General features: G+C 43.0%; 1 protein-coding gene across 1 annotated transcript; it reads left to right on the forward strand.

Annotated features, from left to right (window-relative positions):
* The first annotated feature begins 272 nt into the window (after positions 1-272).
* On the forward strand, positions 273-1,036 carry LOC118651356 (phosphoglycerate mutase 2-like). Its single transcript, XM_036300425.1, is given in 2 exon segments — positions 273-788; positions 790-1,036. Coding segments are annotated over 2 exon segments (762 nt in total). The 3' UTR covers position 1,036.
* The last annotated feature ends 17,070 nt before the right edge of the window (positions 1,037-18,106 follow it).

Genomic DNA, 18,106 nt, shown 5'->3' on the forward strand with positions numbered 1-18,106 from the left:
AACATCGATCAGCTGACTCTTGCACACCCCCGACTGGGGATGTGCCCATAACAAAGGTACATGCCCTTGACCGGAATCAAACCTGGGTTCCTTCAGTCCGCAGGCCGACGCTCTATCCACTGAGCCAAACCGGTTAGGGCCTAACATAGTTTAAGTACTATGTTTCCTTATTGATTTTCTATCTGGACGATCTATCCATTGATGAAAATGGAGTATTAAAAGTGAGCTAAGGTCCTCCTCGGGAGCCTGCCACGGTCCCCAGCATCTCAGCCATGTCCACCCACCACCTGGTGATGGTCCGGCATGGCGAGAGCACCTGGAACCAGGAGAACCGCTTCTGCGGCTGGTTCAACGGGCAGCTGAGTGAGAAGGGGGCAGAGGAGGCCAGGCGGGGGGCCCAGGCCGTCAAGGATGCCAAGATGGAGTTTGACATCTGCTACACGTCGGTGCTGAAGCGGGCCATCCGCACACTCTGGACCATCCTGGAAGGCACGGACCAGATGTGGCTGCCGGTGGTGCGCACCTGGCGTCTCAACAAGCGGCACTACGGGGGCCTGACGGGCCTCAATAAGGCGGAGACGGCCGCCAAGCACGGGGAGGAGCAGGTGAAGATCTGGAGGCGCTCCTTCGACCTCCCGCCTCCCCCCATGGACGAGAAGCACCCTTACTACAGCATCATCAGCAAGGAGCGGTGGTACGCAGGCCTGAAGCCTGGGGAACTGCCCACCTGTGAAAGCCTCAAGGACACCATCGCCCGGGCCCTGTCCTTCTGGAACGAGGAGATCGCCCCCCCAGATCAAGGCCGGCAAGAGGGTGCTCATCGCTGCACACGGGAACAGCCTGCGGGGCATCGTCAAGCACCTGGAAGGGATGTCGGAGCAGGCGACCATGGAGATGAACCTGCCCACGGGGATCCCCATTGTGTACGAGCTGGACCACGCCCTGAAGCCCACCAAGCCCATGCGGTTCCTGGGAGACGAGGAGACCATTAGCAAGGCCATGGAGGCTGTGGCTGCCCAGGGCAAGGCCAAGTGAAGCATCCGCTCTGGCAATAAAGGCATCTCTCCCAAAAATAAAATAAAATAAAATTAAAAATAAATAAATAAAAAATAAAAGTGAGCTGATATTAATATATTCCTGTATTTCTCCCTTCAGATTTGTTTATATGTGCTATAAAAATATAATACACATATTATATGTAAATTGTTCTACTTGATGGTGTCCCATAAGTCCCTTAAACTGTCTTCACTCTTTTCCCAAACTGCTGTATTTGTTCTTAGTGGCTCCCAGTGTTTGAGGGTGTGCTAAGACCCATCAGTGTCCCAAAGAGGAGGCTTACAGTTAGCACTAGAATGCAAGTTGGTCAAACCTGAACCCTCAGATAGCAGTTCAGAAAATATGCAATTAAACTTCCAGGTGTTCTAGCCTGTTTCCTCTGCCTGAGCTCTGAGGGGATTGCCACAATGAGTGCTCATGCATTCCTTAAGAACTGCTTCTATGTTTGCAATAGATTTCTGAATACCAGCCCCATTGGCTGTCAGGTCTAGGTGTTTGGGGAGCCCATTCCTCAAATGGTAGCCTTAAAATTTGGGGGACTAGATCTTTTTCTTCTCAGGTAGATGCTAGGAGTTGCAGTTTCCTCCAAATTATATTACACTGTGCCAAGTGTGGGGTTTATAGCAGAGTGAATCTCAGCCTTTCCTACCTATCTCAATGTAGTTTTTTTCTCATTTACCCAAGGTATAGGAATCACTCAACATGTTTCTGAATTTCTCTCAGAGGGGATTGCTCTATATTAGTTGTACATTCATTGTATCTGTGGGAGAATGTCAGTTCTCTATGTCACCATACTGGCCTGAAGTTCACAAAGGAAATTTGATAAAAAGGAAGAAAGGCTAGGCAAAATCATATATATATATTACAAAGTGTCCCCTTGGGAGTTCGACCGACTGGGAGTTCGATCGCTTGCTATGATGTTCACTGATCACCAGGGGGCAGCACAGAATGAAGAAAGGCCCTGGCCAGCAACAGGCAGCTGGGGAAGGGAGCGGCTGGCAGCCGGCAGCTGCTAAGGACCCTACCCGAGCATGAATTTTGTGCACTGGGCCTCTACTACTAATATAAAAACCCCATGAAATATTCTTATTTGCTGATGACAAAATTGATGCTTTGAAAGATTAAATAATTCATTTAGGGGATAACTGGCAGAGCCAGGCCTTCAACAAGTCTATCTGATTACAAAATTCATGCTTGTATCAATATGCTATAATGACCTCTTACTCATCCTTACACCCCCAGTGTCTGGTACAGTATTAGCATAAGGTAAGCACTCTATAAATATCCCCTGGATGATTGAATGCAAGAGGAACAAATAAATGGATAAAGAGAATGGCAACTGGCCAAAAGTGACTGAAGCTCTGTGGAGATTTATGTGGGTGGAAGTGTAGGATGGCCCAATTTTTTCTCCTAGTCTTATTTTGCCTCTGTAGTCCTTTCTCTCTGCTTCTCCATCACAGTCCACAAACCTTGCCTCAACACATTTTTACTTAAACTCTGGCCATTAAAGGTGTTTAATGCATCTTCCTTAGCCACTGGCTCACTTAACCCCTTCATGACTGAAACCTTCCTAAATATTAGTTTCTCTTCTCCTAAATCTTTCTCTGTGAACTCCAAACAGCATTAATTATGTTGATAACATTGACATGTGCAATTTCCTCATTGCTTTGTGTCTAATACATATAAAGCAATAAATCTCTTCAATCATATTAGAATCAGCTATACAATGACAAATAAAGAATACTCTGTCCCAAACAGTGAAACATAAATTAAAGGTGTTTTATGAATAATTACTTCTTGATTAATTGTCTAGGTCAGGGGTGGGCAACCCCTGGCACACGTGCCAAACATGGCATACCAGTATCTTTTGCTGGCACTAGAAACACTCTCTTATAATCTTCCATTTACAATTTTTTTCTTAATATCAACTTTTTTATTTTTCAAATAAATTCAGTGTAGGTACATCTTAGATAAATAAATAATTTTACATAACAAGTTATCTTAAAGACCATAGACATGGATTGACGAGAGAGGGGAAGAGCAATTTCTATGCCTCTGCCTTAACTCTCCCTGCCTTCCTAGATCCGACCATTGTTTTGATTTCATCCACATACACTTGTAAATCTTTGTTCTCAGAGATGAATTTTGCTAAGTCTCATAATAGGAGTAGCCTGACGGATGATAGTAGTAGCTCGTGCATATCTCTGAAGGTCACGAAATATAAACCTGATGTAAAATCTCTGTCATCAGTGATGCAGCAGCAAAAGTCCCACTGATAATATCAAATGGAGTCATAAAGTTCTCTGTCAGACTATCAGTGTACATGTTTTTCATCATCATATACTGTGTTTTTGTCGCTCAAATGAATTTTATTATTTTTTCAAGGTTCTTCACATACGTACACCTTAAGAGATATCAAGTAGGTGTAACATGTTCTCAAAAAATTAGGGTTGGCACGCAGAAGAATTTTGAGTCAGAGATTTTTCTGGTTTAGGCACACACTCACAAAAAGGTTGCCCACCCCTGGCCTAGATATTGGTTAACAAATCAATAGTCTATATCTGGAAATAGTGAACCTGCACTCCCTAGTTGTACATAAATTAAATCATGATTTAAAGGTTGTATCCATATTGTTCTTGAATTCTGCCTTATCTGCTATACAGTGAGCAGGATGGAAGGGCCAGAAGTCATGCAAAGTGTTGAGACTTTATCCTATATAATAAAAGGGTAATATGCAAATAGACCGAATGGCAGAATAGCCAAACAACCAATCAAAGCTTAATATTCTAATGAAATGCTAAGGCTGCTCAACCTCTCGCTATGACGTGCACTGACCACCAGGGGGCAGACAGTTGACTGATGGACCAGGCACTATGAAGTTCACTGTCCACCAGGGGGTAGATTGCTGGAGGCTAATTCCAACACATCATAATAAACGCAAGAAGTTCATCAAAAGGTTGATGGAACTTGAGGCTTCAGCAGGGCTGAATCATATTACCTGCTGCTGGAATAGCTGAAAGCATTTCCCCAAACCTGAAAATCTGCATATATTATTGCTTGCTGCCAGACAGCTGAGGGCAGTTCCCCCAACCTGATAATTTTACTGTCTACCAAACTTTACCTGTGATATGTATATCTGCTTTGCTATAGGGCAAAATGTGTTAATAAAAAGCTATGGGTCCAGAGACTCAAAGAACTTAGTTGCTAAAGCTAAGCTCCATCTGGCTCCCCCAAAAAATGCCTTCCAAATTTATATCTCATGTCTAGTTTATTAATTTACTCACAGTCCCTTCTCCAGATTCCTGAACCCTAGTAGATGTAGGATAATACCCCGGCATTAGCAGATGCTCCGATCGGTAGGTTAGCTTGCTGCTGGGGTTTGGCAACTGGGACTGAGCGAGATGGGCTGGACATGCCCTGAAGCCCTCTGGCGGTCCCTCCCTGTCCCGATCGTCTACTGGTGGGGTCCCTCAGCCTGGGCTGAGCCCTCTAGCAATCCAGGACCCCTCAGGGGAAGTTGGAGAGCCAGTTTCAGCCTGATCCCTGCAGACCACCAGAGGGACTCCACCCATGCACAAATTTGTGCACCGGGCCTCTAGTATACATATAAAACTTACTATATATATATATATGAAACAACTAGACAAATCACAATAAGCCACTGCTTCCGGTGGGCAGTTGGGGGCCATGAGGCTGACCATGGAAGGCAGTTGGGGGCCATGAGGCCAGCAGGGGAGGGCAACTGGGGTTTGGCAACTGGGACTGAGCGAGATGGGCTGGACATGCCCTGAAGCCCTCTGGCGGTCCCTCCCTGTCCCGATCGTCTACTGGTGGTAGTAGATGATTATAATTAATCTCTCTGATTTGGTTTATCTTGAGCAGAGTTCAAAATCCTATTTCTTTTCAGCATTTCCCTTACTTTCTTTCAAGGGATTAGTTTATTTTGTATACATAAGGCATAGACCTTTTGCTCCTCAGGGAGATGCTAGGATATTTTTTGTGTGTCATATTTTTTCTCTGGGGGATTTTTAGACTCTCTTAGGAATACTGTACTGATTTTTACCTTCTTCATCCAAATGTGTTACATGATGCTTTCAGTAAGTACTTAGACAATAAATGCAGAGCAAAAATCAGGTGTCTTAAATTTTCTTTCTTGAGGGCAGATATCCTGGAATTGACAAAATGAAATAGAAGCTTACTGAAGGAGTTAGGGACTACAGCAAAACACACACAAAATACACACACACACACACACACACACACACACACACACACACACAGAGAAATATAATGTTACCCTACTAACCAAAATCAACATAGCTCTCCAATAATCTTTTCTCCTTATAATGTTTTTACAGGACAGTGAGTGGGCATATATTACTAAGCATCTGTCTCAAGATCATCACTTATTTTCTTTCTTTACCTAGTCAGTGGTGTTAGGCAAAAGTTTTCAGCAGTTGTAAGATTAAAATTCCCTAGAGAAGCAGGATGAGTGTCTTAGTACATTTGGGCTGCTATAACAAAAATATCATAGACTCAGTGGCTTATGAACAACAGACATTTATTTCTCACTGTTCTGGAGGCTGGGAAGTCCAAGTTCAAAGTGCCAGCAGGTTTAGTGTCTGTTGAGGTCAGGTGACAGCCCGCTTCCTACTTCATAGATGCCATATTTTCTCAGTATCCTCACATGGCAGAAGGGCAAGGGAGCTCTTTGAGGCTTCTTTTATATGGGGACTAATCCATTAACAAGGGCTATACTCTCATGGCCTAATCATATCTCAAAGTTCCCACACCAAATACCATCACATTGGGGATTCATTTTCAATATATGAATTTAGGGGGACACAAACATTTAGTCCATAGCAGTAAATTCTTTCCCAACTGAGTGATGTTCTAGTGTAGTTTCAGCTAAAATCACTGATATGAAGAATTATATTGACATTGTATTAGGCAAAAGGCAACTCTAGAAAATCTGCCCATAACTATTGAACATCAAACCCCTCTGAAATCTCAAAAGCACTTTGTACATAAGGAAACCTTCAGAACACAGGCCATTCTCTTTTTAAAAGATCCTACAGGTAAAACTTTCAAGGTTTCTGGACCCTGTGGGTTTAACTGTCAATTTATATGTTTCTCTTCCACTTTCTTTAATATCCTTAAAGTAAAGATCCCTGCTGCTACATGTTATGAAAAGCTGCAATTTCAATTTTGCTCAGTATTCATATTATTAAAACCACTAGAGGCCCGGTGCACAAAAATTTGTGCACTCGGGGGTGGGGAAGGGGGTGTCCCTCAGCCCGGCCTGTGCCCTCTCGCAGTCTGGGACCCCTCGGGAGATAACGCCCTGCTGGCTTAGGCCTGCTCCCAGGTGGCAGAGGGCAGGCCCAATCCCTAGGTGCAGCTCCTGGTTGGGCTCAGAGCAGGGCCGATTGGGGCGTTGGGGCGCCGCCCCCGTCACATTCAAGGCAGGGTCGATAGGGAGGTTGCGGCACCACCCCCTGTCACACACAGAGCAGGGTCGATCAGGGGGTTGGGGAGCTCCGCCTTGTCACTCACAGAGCAGGGCCCATCAGGGGGTTGGGGAGCTCCCCCCTGTCACGCACAGAGCAGGGCCCATCAGGAGGTTGAGGAGCTCCCCCCTTTCACTCACAGAGTAGGGACGATAGGGGAGTTGGGGCACCGCCCCCTGTCACACACAGAGCAGGACGGATCAGGGGGTTGGGGTGCCGGACCCTGTCACACTCAGGGCAGGGCCGATGGGGAGGTTATGGCTCTACCCCGTCACACACAGAGAAGGGCCCGTGGGGTGGGGGGGGGGGGGTTTGGGGTGCCACACCCTGTCACACACAGAGCCTCAGGGCCATCAGGGGGTTGGGGAGCTCCCCCCTATCAGGCACAGAGCACGGCTGATCAGGAGGTTGGGGCGCATTCCCCTGTCACAAACAGAGCAGGGCGGATAGGGAGGTTGTGGCCCCACCCCCTGTCACACACAGAGCTGCAGGGCAATCAGGGGGTTTGGGCGCTGCCCCCTGTCATGCTGATCCTGGTGCTGGGAGGCATATTACCCTTTTACTATATAGGACAGAGGCCTGGTGCACGTGTGGGGGCCGGCTGGTTTGCCCTGTAGGGTGTCCTGGATCAGGGTGGGGGTCCCCACTGGGGTGCCTGGCCAGCCTGGGTGAGGGGATGATGGCTGTTTGCAGCTGGTCACACACCCTTCAGGGTGGGGGTCCCCACTGGGGTGCCTGGCCAGTCTGGATGAGGGGCTGAGGGCTGTTTTCAGGCTGGCGGGTGACGGAAGCTCCCAACCGCTCCTTTTTTCTTTTTTTTTTTTTATTCTGAGCCAGCTTTAGCTCTGAGGCTCCAGCTCTTAGGCCTCGGCTGCTGAAAGCAGGTATCTGGTTTGTTTTGGTTCTATAATCGAAAAAATGTATAACTCCAGCTCTGAGATCCCGGCTCGCTGAAAGCAGGTTTCTGGGGTTTTGTTTAGCTTCTATATTTGTTACAATGTTTCTTAAACTGCAAACTCAGAAGCCGGCAAGGCAGGCGGGGAACGTTGGAGTCCTGCGTCACTGAAGCAAGCAAGCCTCATGTTAGCTTTCAGCTGCCTGGCTGCCAGCCGCCATCTTGGCTGGAAGTTAATTTGCATATTTCCCTGATTAGCCAGTGGGAAGGGTAGTGGTCATATGCTAATTACCATGTTTCTCTTTTATTAGATAGGATAAGACACATGCAGGGAGGGTAAAAATGCCTTTGAGTTCTCTTTTCTGTGTAGAAGGTAAAGAAGAAAAAGATGGAGATATAGCCTTATTAGGCACCTTGAGAATGCCAAAAAGAAATGGGGAGTTGTCCCCGAAAGCTGATGGTAGTTCCTTTATTATTAACTCCACACGGTAAAAAAGAGAAAGCACAGAACATTGGGAGGTTTCAATGGATCACATATTATGGGGTAGGAGGGACCAAGATGACAAGGAAAACTGAGGGCCTCAAGGTAGAACATTAATGCTTCTTTTCATAGAACATCATAAAACCTCCATTACAAAGATCAGAGCCAAGGCAATCTTCTGAATTTTATAAATTTTACATCAGTATGCCAATTGAATTTTAAAGGATTAAAATATGTAAAGTGTCATGATATAGAATTATCAAATGAATACATCTTCATATAAACATATTGAGTCTAGAAAGACATTTTTTATAATTGGTAGCTGTCAGTACCAAAAGATATACCCTAGAAATTTCATATAATAAATCCAAGATGTTTAAAACCGTAACACAGAGCTTTTCAGAGAGAAAATGAATGAATTTCTCAGAATCATTTTTGTATTTATTTTCATAATCATCTCTGACATGCAGAGAATTCTCTGAGCAGATTTATAATATATGTCCTCAGGCTGAGAGGAGCTGTAGAGATTCCATTAACTACCACAGAAGGAAAGGAAAAGGCCCATTAAGTCAAATGAGGTGATGTAGATGAAAGTGTCATCTACCCAGGACTGGATATAAAATAACTAGAGGTCAAAAAGTCTGGAGGCTCCAAGGTAATAAGACAACCCACCTAATGGGACAACATATTTGCCAATGATACATCTGCTAAGGAGTTAATATCCAAAATTTAACAAACTTATACAACTCAACTCAACACCAAACAACAACAAACAATCCAGTTAAACATGGGATAAAGATCTGAACAAACACTTCTCCAAAGAGGACATACAGATAATCAATAAACATATGAAAAGATGCTCAATGTCACTAGTCATCAGAGAAATGCAAATTAAAACTACAATGAGATGTCACCTCACACCTGTCAGAATGGCTATCATCAATAAATCCACAGACAACAAATGTTGGCTGGGATATGGAAATACCTGAACCATCAAGCACTGTTGGTGGGAATGCAAATTCACGCAGCTACTGAAGAAAACTGTATGGAGTTACCACAAAAAATAAAAAATGGAATTGCCTATGACCCAGCGATTCCACTTCTGGGAATATATTTGAAGAAACCCAAAACACTAATTAGAATATATATATGCACCCCTATGTTCATTGCAGTGTTATTTACAATAGCCAAGATTTGGAAGCAGGCCAAGAACCTCCATTAGATGAATGAATATAACACAGTTGACACAGTGGGGCATGAGTAAATGTGGTACATTTACACAATGGAATACTACTTGGCTATAAAAGAGAAATAAATCTTACCTTTTGCAACAGCATGGATGAACCTGGAGAATATTATGCTAAGTGAAATTCGCCAGTCAGAGAAAGACAAATACCACATGATTTCACTTACAGGGTGGGGCAAAAGTAGGTTTACAGTTGTTCATATCCTATATAATAAAAGCCTAATATGCTAAGTGTCCGACCATTTGACCTTTCAACCAGTCATTATGACATGCATTGACCAACAGGGGGCAGAAGCTCTGACCAATAGGTTAGCTTGCTGCTGTGGTCCGGCTGATCAAAATTGGGTGAGATGGGCTGGACACACCCTGGAGCCCTCTCGTGGTCCCTCCCTGGCCCCGATCATGCACCGGCGGGTCCTTTGGCCTGGCCTGTGCCCTCTTGCAATCGGAAATCCTCAGGGGATGTCAGAGAGCTGGTTTTGGCCCAATCCCCGCAGGTCAGGCCAAGGGACCCCACCGATACAGGAATCCATGCACCAGGCCTCTAGTAGAAAATAATACAATCATTAATAAATAATAATCTCTATATATAAAAGGCTAATATGCAAAGTGTCCCCTCAGGAGTTTGATTGCTCACTACTATGTGCGCTGACCACCAGGGGGCGGCACAGAACATGGTGGGTGACCAGCTGTGGCGGCGGGGTGCTGAGGGAGTGAGGGAAGGAGGAGGCAGGGAGGCAGGGAGGCGGGGAGGAGAGGAACCTGATTGGCCCTGATCGCTGGCCAAGTCTAGGTACCCTACCCATGTAGGAATTTCATGCACTGAGCCTCTAGTACAGTGGTTCTCAACCTTCCTAATGCCGCGACCCTTTAATACAGTTCCTCATGTTGTGGTGACCCCCAACCATAAAATTATTTCTGTTGCTACTTCATAACTATAATTTTGCTACTGTTATGAATTGTAATGTAAATATCTGAAATGCAGGATGTATTTAGGTGACCCCTGTGAAAGGGTCGTTCGACCCCCAAAGGGGTCACGACCCACAGGTTGAGAACCGCTGCTCTAGTACAAGAATAAACTCTGTGTTTTGCATACTCACAAATATAAGGCTACTTTTGCCCTACCATGTATATGTGGAATCTAATGAAGAAAATAAGCTAACAAACAAAATAAGAACAGATTCATAGAAACAGAGAAGAGAATGACAGCTGTTAGAGTGGAGGGGTATTAGGGGACTGGGTAAAAAGTGTGAATGGATTAAGCAAAAACAAAACAAAAAACCTTTTTGACACAGACAACAATATGGTGATTACCAGAGGGAGGGAGGGGCTGTGGAGGAAGGTAGAAAAGGGTAAAGGGGGATCAAAGTTGACAGAAGAAGACTTGACTTTGGGTGGTGAACACACAATACAATATACAGATGATATATTATAGACTAGTACACTTGAAACCTATATAATTTTATTAACCAATGTCACCTCAGTAAATTCAATAAATTTTTTTAAGTCTGATAATCTGCGGCCAGGAAAGATGTGCACATAAATTGGGAAGATAACACATTTGGTCCAGTGGGGCATCATTTTTAGCTTAGATTGAAAATGAAAACTGTTCTCCCCATCAGAAGAAATAAAGAGAAAAGGCACTCCAGTTGAATTGACGTGGGCAGAATGCAAAAGTGTGGAAGTTGTAGAAACAATCAACTAGAAGAATAGTCATGTGTAGCTCATCTATACCCAGTGGCAGGATCATTGCACTTTCATTAGGGATGGAATTTATAATAACCTAGTATTTCAGTTCTTTGAAGTTAATAGAGTAGACTGAGCTAACTGAAAAACCTCTTTAACCTCTAGAATATAGAAATGCTAAATATAATAACAACAACAAAAGTGTTTAATGCAGAGCTCAGCTCAAAACCAAGACATGAGCAGGAAACTCCAAGTCAGAATGGTAAGTGGAAGCTGAAGTGATGGAGCTACCACAAGCTAGTGCCATATGTGGGACTGGGGACCAAGTGGGGAATGAGTTCTTGTCCCAGCATGCATGCCAAAGACAGGAGTCGTAAGGGGCAACCCCAGAGGGAAAGTCTAAGAAAGTGTGCCTTCCCCAGAGGTGTATGGGAGAAAATAACCACTCATGAGAAATCGGAACCCTACTGCCCTGTGCATAAATGTGAAGTGTGAATTTATGATAATTGCATGGTGGAGAGACACAAAGTTAGTAGCATATAAGTGCTCTGGCATAGATAGAGCCCACTGTGCTCCCAACATGGAAACACAGAAAACCACTCTGCAAGAACCAAGTCGCAGCCAGCACACGGGGAATCCCCACAGAAAACTATCCAATAAAGAGAATCGCACATACACACCCCAAAATACTAATCAGATTTTTAAAATGACCTGAAAAAAAGAAGGCGAATCAGGAGAATAGACATTGCGGGAAGATATTCCCTCCCAAGAACTGAAGATAACAGAACCACAACAAAGGGACTTTAAAATAAGTATGTCTAAACTATTTAAAGAAATAAAGAAAAATATATGAAAAAAAGAGCAAACCTCAGACAGAACCCAAAAGATAGCCTTGAAATTAAATATATGGTGTTTGGAACACAAAAGCTCAGAAGAAAGAAAAACAGATTTACAAAAAGTGAAAAATAGTAAATATGTACAGAATATGTATATGTATATGTATACGTGTATGTGTATGTATGTGTATATGTGTATATGTGTATATGTATGTATATGTATATATGTGTGTATGTGTATGAATATGTGTATGTGTATGAATATGTGTATGCGTGTGAATATGTGTATGTGCATGTGTATGCATATGTGTATGTGTATGCATATGCATGTGCACATATATGTATATGCATATGCGTATGTATATCTCTGTATATGTGTATGTATATGTACATATATGTATATGTGTATGCATGTGTATGTATGTTTATATGTGTCTGTGCATGTACATGTATATGTGAATGTATATGTGCATGTGTATGTATATGTATAGGTATATGTGTATGTGTAGGCATATGTATATGTGTACATATATGTATATATGTATGCATATTATATATGTATGCGTATGTGCATATGTTTATGTATGTGTATGTATATGCGTATGTATATGTATATGTATATGCATATGCATATGTGTATGTGTTTGTATATGCATATGTATATGTGTACATGTATGTATATGCATATGCATATGTGTGTGCATCTGTGTATGTGTATGTATATATGTGTACATATATGCATATGTATATGCATATATGTATGTGTACGTGTATGTATATGTATATGTGTATGTGTATGTATATGTATCTGTGTATGTATGTATATATGTGTACATATATGGATATGTGTATGCATATGTTTATGTGAATGTGCATGTGTATATGTATGTATATGTATGTACACATATATGTATATGAATATGTGTATATATCTCTGTATATGCCTATGCATATGTATATGTGTACATATATGTATATATATTAATGTGTATGTTGATGTATATGTATATGCGTATGTGTATGTATATGTCTACGTGCACATATATGTATATGTGTACGCATATGTGTATGTGTATGTGTATGCATATGTGTATGTGTATGCATATGTGTATGTGTATGCATATGTGTACATATATGTATATGTGTAGGCATATGTATATGTGTACATATATGTATGTGTACATATATGTATATATGTGTGTATATGTATGTTGTATGCATATGTGTATGTATATGTATATGTGTACGGATATGTATATGCATATGTGTACATGTACATATATGTATATGTGTATGCGTGCATATGCATATGTGTATATGTGCATGCATATGCATATGTGTACATATATGTATATGTGTAGGCATATGTATATGTGTACATATATGTATGTGTGTATGTATATGTATATGTGTATGTGTATGTATATGTGTATGTATATGTATGGGTATGTATATGTGTATGTGTATGTTTATGTGTATGTGTATGTATGTGTGTGTGTATGTATATGTATATGGGTACGTATATGTATATGTGTATGCATATGTGTATGTATGTTTATCTGTATATGCGTATGAATATGTGTACATATATGTATATGTGTATGCATATGTGTATGTGTATGCGTTTGTATGTGTATGCATATGTATATATATGTATGTACATATGTATGTGTGTATATGTGTATGTGTATGTATATGTATATGTATATGCATATGCATATGTATATGCATATGTATATGTATATGCCCAGCTATGGTTACGGCAGAATAATCAGAATGACCAGTGGCCATGGCATGCACTACAGCAGCCAACCAGCCTGATCTTGTCTGTGATCACTTCCCCCCAACCCCCAACTGTCCAGGCCCCAATCAGCCCCCAACACCTCCATCAGGGGCTTGGCCATCTGCCAACTGCCCGCGGCCCCTCCCCATGACCGTCCCCCACCCCTATTGGCCCCCAACACCCATAAATCACTGCTTGGCTCCCTGGTGCATGTACATTTAGTGCAAGTACAAGAAAATAATTATCAGTCCCTTCTGACCCTGACCAGAGTCTCCAGAGCGCTCTGCTAATATTGCAGCCAAGGTGTATAATTCTCCCTCCAGGGAAGGCAGCCCCAGGAGATCTTCCATGTTAGCCAAAAAGGCGACCTAAGCATTAACGGAATGGTGGCCCTTTGCTGAGGAATGTAGAGAGGCTGCGTGGGGATTTTGTGAAATTGTAGTGCCTGGCAGATTAGGTGAGCTTACAATCTCCCTTTAAATGGGGTGGCAAAGAGGACCTGTAGGCTGCCAGGAGCAACAGTGAAGGGTAGGCACATTCAAAAAAGAAAAACTTTTAAACAAACAGACATGAAGATCATATTGGGAAACTGAGAGTAGAGCCCCAGGAAGAACGCAAAAATCATTAAAGGGCTATCATCCGTCTTGATATACGTTTACAAACAACACATAAACAACTTCATCTCATGGCACATGAAATGCAAAACAGTTCTGTTGTGGATTTTCTTTTGGACTACCTTAAAGTATAATTAGATCCAGCTGGGGGAAAACTATAGCTTCCAACATTAGAACCCCCCAGCCTGCCCTGGCCCCAATCAGCCTTCATTGTGGTGGGCCAAATGACGCCACCCATGCACGAATTCATGCACCAGGCCTCTAGTATATGTGTGTGTGTGTGTGTGTGTGTGTGTGTGTGTGTGTGTATATATATATATATATATATATATATATATATATATATATGCCTAAGTGACCGAACCACCAAAGGACCAGTTGACCAGTCGTGATGGGTTGCTATGACACGCACTGACCACCAGGGGGAAGATGCTCAACACAGGAGCTGACTCCTGGTGATCAGTGCGCTCCCACAGCAGGAGCACTGCTCAGCTGACCATGGCAGCAGCCACTCACTCCCTCAGTAGTCTTGCACATCCAATCTCCAGAGAATGGGCCAGGCAGCTACAGACCTGCACTGCCAGCACAGTCCCAACTGTGCCCCTGGCCTCCTGGAAGTCAGCCTCAGGCACTGCAGCCGCTTCCTCTCCCTGGAAGCTCAGCAAGGAAGAAACAATATAAAAGCGGCCGCCAGGTGGCTCCTGACAACCAGAGTGAATGTCAGCGGGACAGATCTGGATCCAGGGCTGGCAAGGGTGTCCCACAGCCCACTTAGAGGGCAGATCGCATCCTGCCCACCCCGCCAACCCCCCATCTCAGGTGGGCGCCAGCTTCAGGGCTCATCGCTGGCAAGTGCGAGCCTCTCCTGATCAGGACTGACTGGGTGAGAGACTGCGGGTTTTGGCCTGATCCCCACAGGCCACCCTGAGGGACCTCACCCATGCAAGAATTCGTGCACTGGGCCTCTAGTAAAAATATAAGAATATCAACCAAAATGCAGCACCGAAGATAAGAAGAAAGTGAAGTTGCCCTGACCAGTTTGGCTCAGTGGATAGAGCATCAGCCTGCGGACTGAAAGGTCCAGGTTCGATTCCCATCAAGGGCATGTACCTTGGTTGTGGGCACATCCCCAGTGGGGAGTGTGCAGGAGGCAGCTGAATCGATGTTTGTCTCTCATCAATGTTTCTACCTCTCTATCCCTCTCTTTCTCCCTTTCTCTGTAAAAAAATCAATAAAATATTTAAAAAAAAGAAAAGAAAAAGAAAGTGAAGTTTAGACACATGAGGATAAAATTTACAGCTCTACAGTATGGGCTGGCTGGTATGGCTCAGTTGGTTGAGCGTCATCCCATGCACCAAGAGGTCACCTGTTTGATTCAAGGTCAGGGCTCATGCCCAGGTTGCAGGCTCATTCCCCAGTAGGGGGCAGGCAGGTGGCAGCCAATCGATGTTTCTATCTCACTCTCTCCCTTCCTCTTTCTCTAAAATCAATAAAAACATTTAAAAAAAAAAAAAAGTTCTACGATACATCCTTGAAGAGTGTTGGAAGAACAGAATGAAGAGGATGGGGGAAAGTTATATTCTAATGAAATACATGATGCAAATGCAGAAGTTTCTATTGGCAAAATTCACTCCATGCTTTGAAATTAAATCCAAAGCCCACTGGCATGCATTTATCTTTGATTTATAAAGGGAAAATTGATTTTTTTCTTGTTCTTTAAGATATATGTGACTATTACAGGGGAAATTAGAGTATGTGAACTATAGAAATTGAATTCTAGTCCAGAGCAGCGCATTTCCTTTTCCAAAAGTCAAATGTCATTTGCCTCTGTGTTGATGAGCCTCCTTTGGGATCCTTTTAAGATATTTTGTACTTTCTTCCTCTTATATTCTTCAAATTAAACTTTCATCATTTAAAGAACTCAAGTTGTTTTCCTTTTATCTAGGCTGTGATGTAAAAGTAATCAACTTTTGTGAGAAATATGTAGGTACATGAATGTATTTCAAAATAGCATTTTGTGCTCATAAAGAATTGCATGGAAATTATTCAGAAAAAAATCAGATATTTGATGGTGGTGGAGAAAAACTGATATTTAAGTGGAACATGAGTCATTAGGTTTAGAAATTAGGAGGCCATTGGTGACTTTCCTAAGTGTAAGGAAATATTTATTTCCTTATAGGATCTTCTTAGCCTAAGTGCACTTCATGCCGATTTTTTTTTTTTTCTGATTGCAGTTCATATTGATATATAACCCAGGTTTGGCTGCCTACCACTCCAAAGACAGCACTCAAGAGACAAGAGCTAGTGGAAGAAAAATTTGGGGTATTCAAGAGCCAGCAACCTGAGAAGATGGAGGACTCTTGTCACAAAGACCATCTTAATCTCAGTGCAGGAAGGGGTTTTTATGAGTGGGTAGGGGGAAAGCAGAACAAAGGAAACAGGAAGGGGCTGTGGGCTCTCTGTGCTATGTGCAGTCAGTACAGTCTGCTCAGGTAACCATCTCAGAGCAGGTCAAGCAATGGTCTGGTATTTGTCGTTCAAAGGTGGGTAAATCTCCTCAAGCCAAAATGCTTGAAGGCTGGAGTCCACTTCCTTTGAAGTTAGCTTCTAGAATTCCTTAAACAAGCAGGCTGTTTATCTGTAGCTGCATGTCAATTTATGATTATCATTTACAGAAACAATGTTAAAAGAATGGTGGGATGGGTTACAGTATTTTAAAACTTGTATACAGAAGAGGCTTGGGCTATGAGAGGTGGGACTCAGTGAAGTTCAATTTATGTCATCACATTGTTTGAAGGTCACTTTCTAGCCTGGCCTATAATATTAGACACATATGTTTAACATATGTCTGCTAAAATAGAGATTTTATTCATCATTACCTAAGGTGTATTAAAGAGAAACAGACACAGACACTAGTTAAATGTGGTAAAAAACAACAACATATTTTATTCAGAACTATTGCAATAGGGGAGAAAGGCTTCAATAAAACTGAGCTCAACTCCAAACACAGCAAAACATCTGGGATTTATAGCAAATAAGCAGAATGAGGGAGGAGTGGATAGAAAATTATTAAGAGGGGATATCAGGAGTAGGGAAGTTCTTACTAATATGGTCTAATAGGATGCTTGCTAAAGGCAGGCCATAGACTTAGGCATCAAGGTGTGCCGGAAGCCGGTCCATCCTTGCTGCTTGACACAGTCGCTGCAGGAAAGAAACATCTGCACAGCATATGTTTCAAGGGACCTGGCGTATATAGCATACTGTTCTTAATATGTTTGCTCCCCTTAGCGCTGTGTGTTTTAACCAAGGTCACCTCTCCGAGAAAGGTTGTTTCCCCAGGTAGGAATTTTTCCCTGAAGTCAGGGAGGGGATGAAACTCCTTAACTAAGTGCCAGGCGGGTAGTTAATCACTACAAACAATCATGCTTAAGCTACATAATCTTTACTTCCTGGAATGGAGATAAGAAACGCCCTAACCTTTGTAATAGAAATTGACAGGATTAAAATCAACTGGGATAAATACGGATGTAACAAGACAATAAACAGCAGAACTTCGCTGGAGATCCAGACCAGAACTTGGCTGGAGATCCTGGCTGGGCTGCTGGTCAACTGAACGCTGTCTCCGTGTCATTCCTTCTTCGCCGACTCCGTCCACACCTTTGGGGACCCCTGGACCTGCTGGGGTTGGACCCCAGCAAAGGTGGGTGATGAGGAATTTGACCATCAAAGGCAGGACTCTCCCTAAACCAGTTTAGCATAATTCTTGGGTAAGGCCTAGTCAAAAAGAGGGTTCAGAGGAAACTGTGTAAAGTTCAGTTGAGAAGAGTCATTTTAGGGTTGCTGGAGGAGGAATGCACGAGGCCAAAAGTGGTAAGAATGATGAATTTACTAAGCTATCTGGATACAAGATAGGCTGAGCCCCCAAATGGCACCAGCCTCCAGGAACAGGGAGTCAGAGTTTTAAAGGACTCTAGGTGGGCTTTTTCTAGGCGGAGAACT

This window comes from Myotis myotis, unplaced genomic scaffold (genome assembly GCF_014108235.1).
Source record: "Myotis myotis isolate mMyoMyo1 unplaced genomic scaffold, mMyoMyo1.p scaffold_m19_p_3, whole genome shotgun sequence".
NCBI lineage: Eukaryota > Metazoa > Chordata > Mammalia > Chiroptera > Vespertilionidae > Myotis > Myotis myotis.